At 27.4% G+C, this 12110-nt stretch overlaps 1 protein-coding gene across 2 annotated transcripts; it reads left to right on the top strand.

Annotated features, from left to right (window-relative positions):
- Positions 1-377: 377 nt before the first annotated feature.
- On the top strand, positions 378-1638 carry LOC108478810 (vascular-related unknown protein 1). 2 transcript variants are annotated; one of them, XM_017781266.2, is made up of 3 exons: positions 382-884; positions 995-1063; positions 1166-1638. In XM_017781266.2, the coding sequence occupies exons 1-3, from the start codon at positions 564-566 to the stop codon at positions 1313-1315; spliced, it is 540 nt and encodes a 179-aa protein (XP_017636755.1). In that variant the 5' UTR covers positions 382-563; the 3' UTR covers positions 1316-1638. The 2 variants fall into 2 exon arrangements, with proteins under 2 accessions (XP_052878604.1, XP_017636755.1); XM_053022644.1 differs by lacking the exon at positions 995-1063 and having other exon boundaries at positions 378-884.
- The last annotated feature ends 10472 nt before the right edge of the window (positions 1639-12110 follow it).

Genomic DNA, 12110 nt, shown 5'->3' with positions numbered 1-12110 from the left:
TAATTTTTAATAGAGTTAATTTTTATTTAAACCAATTTTTTGTTGAAATGTCTTTTAATCTTAAAGCACAACTTGAAACATGACTAGGCTTAATACCCTAACATTGAATTTGTTGCTTGCTTGAGACATTGAGTCATGTTGTTATTGGGATAAATTCAATCTCATTGTTTTTGGTTGAAAGGTAAGTCCTAACAAAGAAAATGGCTGCCATTGTTGAGTGCCAATTTAAACCTAAAAGGTCAACCTCTTCCCCTTTAATTAATTATATCATATGAATATAAAATTAACTTTCCTTTTGCACGTCCTCTATTTCTCTTTCTCAGCCTTAGTTTTTATTTCTTTTTTTTGGTTGCAACTGCTGCTTTAATTTCCTCAAACTACCCTTGGCCCACACTTGGGTCACACCAAGATTCTAAATTATGGGTTCCCTTGTCTCTATTATTTTAAGCTAATCATCATCATCATCATCTTTTCCATTATAAATCCTCCATTGCTAAGAGCTTCACGAGTTTCTTCTTTCCAATCTATATAGTCCCTCTTCTCTTCTGCTTAATTTGACTGATATGGAAGATTACTCTATCAATTCATCTATACACAAATCTGCTATTTCTAAGGACGACTCAGTTGAAGAAAGTGGCTGGACTGCTTATTTTGAAGATTTCTCAAATCATCAGCAGCAAAAAGATAGTTATTCTTATAGTTTTGATTGTGATTCTTCCTTGATCTCAGATGCTGCTACTGCATGGAAATCACCCCACAATATTGACCATCATCACCATGTTTTCCCCAAGAAATTAAGGTTCAAGAAAACAAGAACTAAAGAGATTTATGAGGAGGATGATTCTTTGGAGGATACAGCAAGCTCACCTGTCAACAGTCCCAAGGTAAAAATCATTGAACAAACAAACTCACCTATTTCTGCATTTCTTTATAGCTGAGGTGTTTCTTAATAACATGATGCTTCAACAATTCTTTTTCTTTTTTCTAATTATAGGTTAGTGATGAGTTGAAACCAAATGATATGAATCCTAGAAAGAGAGAAGACCAAGCCCATAGTTCTCTGGTAAACTCATGAATTATTCTGAGAATCATATGTTCATGAGATTGGTTGTTTTGGTTAGATAGTTGACCGAAAGAGTTGAACTTGTTGGTTTTTTCTTATTAGGGGAAGGAAACTGCCACAGACATACAGATTGAAGAAGAAAACAAATTGAAATTTCGTTATGGGAAGAATGATTGTACAGAGTTAAACAAAAGAGGGTTGTGTTTAGTTCCTTTCTCAATGTTAGCTAACTATCTTGGTCAATACCATTAATCTGCCGGCCTCATCGTCTTTCCAATCATCTCGTATATCTGGTGGTGACAACATAACGGGTTGCGGTCAATTGCAATGAATTTCGACGACAATTAAACCCGAAATAAAGAAAAGGGAAGAAGGGGGGGTTCAACCACTCTCTCCCTCTCATGTGTTCCTTGTAGCTAGTAGTGCTTGTCAGAAAGAAAGTTTCATTTTGCTCACTCTATTATGAACATATCTGTATATTATCACATGATGAAGTTCTTTTTCTTGTATAAAGATACACCCTATTATCTATATTCAAAAATGAGTGAAGTATGTGTTGGACGTCGTAAATATAATCCATGTTTTATATAAATTTTAAAGAGATTATATTTTATATGTATTTTTCGGATACTTGTTAAAGAAATTTATGTGTAATAAGAATCGTGAAATATTAAAAAAAGAAAGAAAGCAAGAAATAAAGAAAAAAAAGTGATGAAATGAGATTTATCTATTAATGGGTATCTCTTCAATTTGAAAATGCTGTGATTTATGATTAAAAAGAGAGTTCAATTGTGTACTTTCTCCCAAATAAGACATAATTTCCACTGATTTTTCAAAAAAATAAACATAAATCCATCAATTTAGATGCTAAATTGGGTGATTCAGGCAGGTAATAAATGGAAGCATTGTGAAAAGCTTTTTGAGTTCAATTTTCAAAAGCTACTTTTTAATTTGGATTCAATAGCTAGCAGCAAAGGATGTGTAGTCAAGTCTTCCATTTATATTTGATTAGGGTTTCATTATTAAACAATCTTTTTTTAATTAATTATATGATTAAATATAGTTTAGAGGAATTCCATTTATTCTCTATTTATTTATATTATATTTTAAATTTTAATTTATTTGATATCACAAACCAATTCAGCAGTAATTCAATTTAAAAAATTTAAATTATTTTTTATATACAAAGTGATTTATATTATTATAAAATTGTACTTATTTTTTATATTTTTATATAAAATTAATTAATTTTTAATTAATAAATATACTTTTTTCTTCTTCTCACAGAATCTAATATTAATTAAAAATCATATCTAACAGTAACTTTATTATTTATGAATTATGAGCAAAAAGAAATTAGTGGTCCTGCTTGTGATGGGATAACAAGATGTGGCATCTAGTGAGTGATTGAAAAGCAGATCAATCCAAAATAAACAAAAATTCGGTTTATAAAGAGATTGCCATCACATAAATTGAGGGCTCAAATTTTTATATATTTTTCCTAAAGCTATATTTATTTTATAAATTATAAACAACAATCATAAAATCACTATAAAGAATACCAACCTAAATACTAAATCTTATTCTCAAAAACAAATAATTTAGGATTATGATCAATTTGTTGTCCAAACTTTCCAAGGGAGTGAAACCAATTCACATTTTATATTTCATGGGTTGAGAGCAAATTATCTAATTTTTTTTAACAATAAACCCACATTAATTTTCTTTTCTTTTCTTTTCATTTAATACCTTATATCCACCAATCTCATTAGCTACTCCTTAATATTTCTTTATTTTTAAGGCTTCCATTAATTAGGTTCTAAAGAATATTTAATTGATTTTTAGAAAAAAAAACCTTTTCCCTCATTTAATGCATTAGTTTTTTTTTTTAAATTCAACACAAAGCAATATAAAGTCGGCTCTATCTATAATAACTACATGCTATAATCGTATTATACTCTAACAATCAATTATTTAAAAGAATTGACTTTTTAATGTTTTATTTTAACTTTCTATAATAGTTTTTCACTTATAACAATAAGATCCATAGTTATGAATATGTTCTTTATCAAATTAGTTCTATATATTAACATATAATCTAAATTTTCAAGTAAAATTATAATTATTTTATACAAGCAAGCTTATTAATTACCATTTATTAAATGAAAATTATCTCGATTAAAATATTATTCCAATAAAATGATTAAATTCCACATGAAGAAATTTATTAATCATATTTTATTAAATGAAAATAATCTTTAATGAGTGGAATTAAGGACACCAATTCAAAAATTATTATGTTCTCTAATTAAATATTCTATTATGAATTTAGAACATCATAAACTTATAAATTGACTTTAATTTAGTAACTCATAATAAATTAATTAATTTAATTTGATAACTCATATTGAGCTTGTTAAATTTTATTAACTAATCATGTGAAAAATATAAAATAAAATATGCACAAAAGTAATAATACATGCACCTATTATATGTCTTTTAATTTTGTTGATTTGATTCTCACTTTCTTTCTTTTTGAACATAGTTCTCATTTTCTTTATTTGATAAAAATTCAAGATATAAATTTTATTATAAATTTACAACGATTATATTTTTATAACAGTATGCTGTTAATAGAAGTATAAAACCACATTGCTATAACAAATAAAATTTAAACAAAGAAATTTAATGGTTACGTAATTACAATTTTTTTTATAAATTTCAATTCAAGACTCTGGGTAACATTTTCTACTTTGAAGTTATTTCTTTTTAATTTGAAGAAACAAAATCCAATGCGTGTTACATGTTCCTGAATATTATTTAAAAAAAAACTGGCCTAAACATTAGGGATTCTTTATTGGCCACAAAAAAAAAAAAGAAAAAAGGAAAAAAAAAATGGGGATTCTTGAGACACAAATGAAATTGCAAAAGGCAGTGTCTAAAGTATACAAATTAGTTTATCTAACATTGATTTGGTACCCTAAAACCCAAAATAAATAAATAAATAAGAAAGACAAAGGTTTAAATATTAATAAATATCCAACACCTTTTGCAGACCATTCATTTAAATATTTCAGAAGGAGCTGCAATTGAAGACCCCTCCATGTGCTCAAGCATTAATGGCAGGTTTATGCACACTACACAATCCACAATTGTTCACCTCCATTTCTTCTTCTTCTTCTACTTGCATTTGATAATATATCCTTGATCCAAGGATTATGAAATGTCTGTTTTTGCTGTTTTATAAGCAATGCCTCACCTTCATCTTTAAGCAATATTACATTTCTTGATTAAACAAGCATAACACTATATTGCTACTCATTAATCCCAAATATGAATCATACAATAAATATGTTTGTGTGTTTGAATACTATAAAGTAATTGTAAAATGTAATTACTTCATAATCTTATAATTATAAAGAATTCTAGTTTTTTAGATGTGTTTTATCAGTGTAATATCTAATCACCCATATAATGCATCTAATTTCTAACTTATAAGAATTAAAGAATCTAATTGGATGCTAAATTTAATAAGATCCATTAATTATTATTGGGAGGTCAATTATATTCAAATCTAATTATTCACTTGAAATTATATAAAATAATATTTTGTGTCCGCTTTTCTCAATATTTTTAATTTAGTATCATATAGTGAATAAATAAATTATACAGTTAAAAGATAATAGTTTCCACCAAAATGCAGTATTTTCTTTGAATTTATGTTGCTGCAATTAATAAGTTTGAACTACTGTCTAATTAATGTTTTTCTTCTTTTCTCTAAAAAGCTTTGTTAATTTATAAAAAAAAAAAAATAACAACTCCAAAAGCTAGGTTGTGACATAAGTCATAAGAGGGCCATACTTTACCCTTAAATCTTTACTTACATAAATATGTCAACTTGAATAATAGCTTTCAATTCATGTACAGTTAAATTAAGTAAAATTTATAAAATTAGTGCAGCCATACATAGCTTATAAAAGAAATGGATTTTGGTTCCATGACTAAGGAAGATGCATAAATGGAGAGACGCATATTAATGAATTGATTATTGTTGGTGGAAAGGACATTCATGCACACAATGTAGTGCAAACTAAGCAATTAGATTTTATAATAAAAGTGGATGGAATTTAACCTGTGTTTTCAACTTAAAAATAAAGATTTTCAAGCTGTAACCTGCGGAAGCATTTAACCAGAATATGAGTTTCTTTTCTGCACATGGCCGGCAACTCCATGATTGGGTTAATAGCTTCATAATTTTCAATTTAATTAATTATTGTTTGTATGGAATCATATTTGGAGGATTTATAAAGAGATGTTATTATTTCTTTTAATTATAATTATAACTCTTATAGCTAAAGTTTAGGTTTAAGATGTTAATTAAGGTCTTGGAAGTATTATTTGTTTATAAATCTTATACAATTTTTTTATTTACTGAATGAAATATAAAATAAATATTCTCCTATTTGCATCACTTAAAACAATTTTTAGTAAGTTGAAAATAGTAAAATGAGGTACAAATATTGTGATTGGAAGAACAATAATTTTTAAAGGAAAGAAGGTAAATTTGGAGTTTGGGATTGTTTTAAAATATATATAACATGAACACAAGTAGGGTAATCATTTCGATCCATTCTCTCATTTCTTTTGAATCGATGATATATTTAGGAATTCACTCCAAAATTAACCTAAATAAATAAATAAAACCTCAGTGAGTAATCAATTCAAACCATATATCAATACCATGCATGAATAGCTAAGGATGAACGGACATGCAGTCTGATAAAAATGTTATGTTGGTACGATGGAACTTAATCCAATATTATCTTGCGAAGAAAATGTATAGAAAAGGATTAGGTCATCAATCAAATTGATTAACAAACAATAATGATGTGATTTGGATTATGAAGTTCTAACTCACCCCTTAGTTTTGAGTAGTAATGTCATTTATTTCGTTTGTAGGGCCTAACCCTATACTTTTGTTTATCTCCAGACTTCGGAACAAACATCATATCAACTTTGTGAGACATATTTTCAAAAGAAATATATATTTTTTTTCAATTTTTTATTTTATTGATTGAGAATAATATATTTTAATATATATTTAATGGTTAAAATTTTAAAATAAAAAAATATTAGATATTTTTAATATATTTAAAACTTTACCTACATTATTTATATGATTAGAAAATAAAATACGATGATAATTACACAAAAATTATAAAATTATTATACTTTTATAGTAGATTTCTTATGTGTGTATATATATACATATATTATGTTGTTACAGCCTGAAATTAAGACTTGAACAGATTTTGTAAAGGTAAGGTCGACTCCTCCTAAATAAGTTTTTCGAAATGTCATCCATTCAAAACTGGTAGACCCCTAAATGGGTCAATATTGTCCCTTAATTGAGCTAAAGTTTCATTATCTCAACTCTATTGAGAGCCTAAGTGGAGACAAAGTTCATAGAGTGAGGACACTTCGCTGGATCAAGTTATGCGTTGCACACGGTCCCCTACCAATAAGATGTAAAGATCGTGCGTTTGGTAGGGTTTGAACTATTGCCCCTTATATGGCATATAAGTCACACATGCTACCACTTGATCTAGTGCCTTTTTAGAGGAGATCGATTCTTTTGAAATAATTTTGTGAACTGTCATTCACCTAGAGTCGGTGGATCACTTAACAGGTCGTATTATCCCAAAATTGAACAGGAATTTTGTTTCCCAACTCTGTCAAGAGCTTGAGTGTCGAAGATGGGGTTCACAAAATGAAAGAGCCTAGTCAGACAAGATCATCCATGATGCACGACTACCTACCAAGAGAATGTGAGTGTCAAGCTTTCGATAGGATTTTAACCCTTGCCCCTTATATGACATCTAAGGGAATGCATGTGTTGAGAAGTGGCCAACTCTTTGAGGAGTAGTTTTTAAAATGTCGTCTGTTTGAAACTAACGGTCTACTCAATGGGTCAATATGTCCCTGAGTCAAGCCCTCTAGATAAACAACACTTTGTAGACTTTTTATGAAAAAGGTAGACTCCATAACATATTTGTAAATTCTTAAAAAGAAAAAAGATTTTAAATTTCAAATTGATGAGCATATATTATCTAAAAAGTTAACAATTCAGTAGGAAAGAGAGTAAATGATAAATTTTGGGGTGAAAATGTTATTTTTCCCATTTCTTTAAGTGCAAAAAAACTAAAAGGGTTTAGCAAATTGAAATAGGCGAGGGAGAAAGGTTGATGAATAATTGTAAAGCTGTGCACTGGGTGTTTAGGGAATGAATAAAGAAAGTTTAAGAGGCATTTAAGTGTCTGCTTAAATTATTGGGTTGTCTTTTCAAACTCAACTAGTTGATTACAAATTTCAAATATTAGGTTACAACTCAATTATTAGAGTATTTTTATTTTGATCATTTAGGTTTAAAATTTCTTATTTTAGTCATTAATATTTTTGAAAATTTAATATTTTAGACATTCCTCCAATAAATCACTAACGGTCGTCTCTTTTATTGACATAATAACAATTTTAACTTATTTATTCTTAACATAATTTTCCATAATTTTTGGATTTTAATTTTAATTTATAATTTTTAAAATAATTTTTATAATTTTTAATTTATTTGTTGAGATAATATATAAAGAAAAAATAGTGCCACTTTAACCATGAAAGATTGAGGTTAATTTGCCTTAAAAAAAAAGATAACAACTAAATTGAATAAAAATATAAGGGTTGAAAGCTAAATTTATTATTATGCCTTGTATATAAAATACTAAAATAAACTTTTAAGTATACAATTTTAATGGATGGAATATTTTGTATTTTCTTCATGTACAAAGATTGTACAATGAAGCAAGTTTAATCATCAATGAGGAAGGATTTGATGTAAAAAAAATTGTATAAACGCAGGATCAAAGTAGTGGAGTGTAGTGCGGTGTTTGTCTATTTTTTTTTACAATGCGAATAAGTGAAATAAATAATTAATTAAGAGCCGAAAAAACCGAATTTTGTAGCATGAAATTCTAGTTTGAAGCTCATATTATTCGGTCAATAATTCCAAATTTACATTATCATCATGTCGTGTAACTCCACTTAAGAATTAAGGTTATTTGACCAAATGATGAATGAATATTAAACATGATTTTAATCAAACATCTGTGTCATATTTTTTTACACCCATGATTTTGTCTAAATGTCTAACACTGCCAACTTTCCTGCTTCATTTACTCTAATCAATTCAGCTTTAGTTTCATGGTGGAAACATCTGCACTTTTCCCACTCCAACCAAACAGGCAAGCATAAATAGTATTCATGACGAGAATTGGTTCAGTTGCATGCAAATATGAAAAAAAATAATTTGTTATATATTTCTAAACTTTTATTCTGAATTTAAAATATATATATTTTTTTTATTTTATTGATTTTAACAAAAAAAAAAAAAGAAGAAGAAGAAGGAACAATTAACTTTAAGAGCCAACAGTTAAAAGTTATATTTTTCTATAATGAAATGTTTTTATTATAAGTACAAATTCTTTTATATATTTTGTAAGAATAGTGTTTATATTTATTGCTGTAACAATTTCAAGTTGGTGAGTTTGAAACATATAATATTTTTTGTATTCAGGAGTTTGAGTGAATTTATACATAGTTTAAGAGACGTATGAAAAATGTCCACAAGTATTTGCTTTTCTTCGACAAATAATGAGTGACGTGTAGATTCCAGCTAACTTTATTTTAGTACGATATAATAATTAATTTGTATTATAATTATTTCAATACATTATAGTTGTAATACAGTTGGTACTCTCTATAATAGTTATCTTTTATCATAACATTTCATTATAACAACTAAATTGTAAAATCAATTTTTATTTTCTACTTTTATCCTTTCTCATCAATAATAGCAAGAAGTAAACTATTTATTAAATTAATTTTATTCTTAAGTGAAACAAAATCAATAATATTTACATTTTATATAAAATAAAATAGATAAATTTGATTAAAATACAGTAATTAGCAAAGAAAAAGAAAGTAGTCCTGGTTTGCGTGATTACCGCTGGTGATTGGCTTTGTAGAACAAATAAGTGGGCCAGAATTGATGAATTAAAATGAGAAGCATGCGTAAGCCTAGCCTTTTCGTCTTTGAGTTATGTAATCACTTTTAGTTCAATAAATTTGAAATTTCGCAACATCTGCAATTAAAGCTATAATTTGAGTCTCATGTTTACAAGCTAATCAAGATTCATCATTACTGCGTACACCTCAACCAACCACAAGTGCCTCACTTTTATTGAGGGTTTACGGTTATACCAAAATAATTTATATCATGCTAAAATTTCTAATTTTTTAATAAAAATCTAATCAAATTATTTTTAGATAGTATTAAAAAAAGCCTTCATCCAAACTCAAATTTAGAATCAAATGTTATCATATAAAAGTTCTAACATGTCAATTTTTATTAAGAATGTAAATGAATAGAGCGTTTGATGAATAGTTTGATTTCCATTTATTTATGTTTGCTTTTTAAGCTAAATAAACGAATATGAACAATATTTTGAAGTTCGTTTATTAAGCAAATTGAATATGAATAAAATTTGTTCAGATCTTTTATGTTCATGAACAAATTCGTTTAATAAAATTACTTTTACTGTTTGTGTGCTTATTTTTATTATTATATGTTCATAAATATGTTCATTTAAAGTTCACAAACATGTTTGTTTAATTTAAAATAAAGATGAACACATATAATTTTACATAAATGAACATGAATAAAAATTTAAAAATTTAATAAACATAAACTGAATACGAACAAATTCAAAAATAAACAAGAGATTGGTTGAATTAAAAGTTGAAAAATAAAATCCTCTGCCGACTGGATTAGTAGGCTTGGTTACACCCAGCCAAGAACCTCAATTTCATTGTTATTCCTTACTATATTGACTTTGGGTGAATGTGGAGCCGGTGATAAAGGAGAAGAAAATGGGTGACGCATTTTAATTTGGTCTCGTGACTATAATTGGATTTTAAGCAAAAGAGACTCCTAATGATTGACAATTAATTCGGTGGGGGAAAAATTAATTAATTTGTTGAATTTAAGATGTTAAGATGTAGATTATGTACTTGAGCATTTGAATTCAACAGTAAATAATTGTACCCATCACACAATAAGATGTGAAAAGTAGCAAGGCAAAACACTAAATTCTCAAGTTGCCAAACTTGAAGAAAATGACCATCTATTTTAGCATTTACTCATGTCAAATTATTGGTTTGATGGGGGCGATCTCCCTCCTAAATACCATTAAAACAGTGGGGGGGACAATGTAGGATAAAGTTTCAACACATTACTAATTTCTTAATCTTTGTTTTTGGTTAAAAACATTGTATAGGGATCAGTTTTTCAGTTTATTTGCCGGCCACCAACCACCTTTTTACTTAAAATAATCTAATTGAAGAGAGAATAAAATCTTAGAACAGAATCCCGTATCTTCATCATTGTATTTTATACAAACAGAAAGCACAATGGAACCGGATGATATGGTAGACATTCAATCATTTTTCACTCACTTTATATTCAATATTATATTATATGCCCAGTTTCTTTACATGTTTTTTTCAAATACAAGTTATTATAAATATTTAACTCATTAAAATTGGAAGCCAGGATTTGTGTTGTAAGTATACTACATTTACGAAATCTCTTATTGAAAATCTCGGATATCAAACCCAAGCATTGGAGCCTTCCGTAAAGTTCACAATACAATCGTGAGAGTGTATTTATTTGCGATTAATGTAAATATAATAGTGACGGGAAAATTAAATATTGTAATGTAAAATAAAAATATATAACTTATTTATCATGTTTTTGTACATCATCATGAGATACACGTGTGACACCAACTACTCAATTAACACTTGTGAAATAAAAATATATAATTGCTTACTACAATTACTTATCATGTTTTTATCAACAATTGTGAGTTATTGTCGAGTTGACTTGTAACACTAACTCAATTAACACTTAATAAATAGTATAAATATGTAACCACTAAAGATAATAACTTGTGCATATTAAAATAAAAATATATAAAATATGTTAAAATGAAGCTTTGGTTAAGTAGTAAATATAAGATTTTATTAGCTAAATTGATGTGAGTTCAAATCTTACCATATGAATATTTTAATTGGTTTTGTTAAAATAAAAGACTAAAATACCCTCAAATAGTATAACTTATTTTAATTACAAAATGGTATTTTGTAATTTCCTTATCGATATGGTGACCAAGTTGAGGGTGACACCAAATTAGTAGAACACTTAATAAATAGTATATAAATACACACATTTTACTATATTTTACAAAAACAAAAATTTGATTAAAGAATTTATTTGAAAAATTAATTTGGAAATTTTAACTGATTTTTGGGAAAATTAATTTTGATCAAGTAAAATTAAATTAATCAAATTAATTAAAATTAATATGATATATTTGGAAATTAATTTTCAAGTCACCAATTGGCCAAATGGGTAATTGAACTTGAAAATTAGACTTAAGATAAAAAAATTAGACCCAAGAATCTAAAATTGAGAGCAATACTCAAAAACTGGTCGAACCGGGCCTGGTATGTGAAACTGGCCGACGGTCCAACTGGTGAAAGGACTAGACCGATCGGACCGTCATTGGCCCAGACTGAATCGGCAACAATCGAACTAGCTCGGGGTGTCGTGAAGGTGTCCTACCTGTGATGGCACAACCAGACACAACGATGTTGGTGATGATGACGACATTCCGGTGGCTGGCAAGTGGTCTTTCAGCGGTTGAGAGTGGAGGAACACACTCCTACTAGGACTCTTCCAGATAATTTGATTTTAGATTAACTGTTCCAAAAATAATATTATTTTAATAGTTTTAATATTAAATTTAATACTTATTTTAATAGTATTTATTAATTTAATATTAAAGTGATTAAGTTTAATTATAGTTGTACTCTCTAAACTCTCTCTATATAAAAAAAGCCTTAGGTCATTATTTTACACACACTTAAATTC

This window comes from Gossypium arboreum, chromosome 12 (assembly GCF_025698485.1).
Source record: "Gossypium arboreum isolate Shixiya-1 chromosome 12, ASM2569848v2, whole genome shotgun sequence".
Taxonomy (NCBI): Eukaryota; Viridiplantae; Streptophyta; class Magnoliopsida; order Malvales; family Malvaceae; genus Gossypium; species Gossypium arboreum.
The sequence above is the reverse complement of the archived record's forward strand: the minus strand, read 5'-3'. Positions and strand labels throughout refer to the sequence as shown.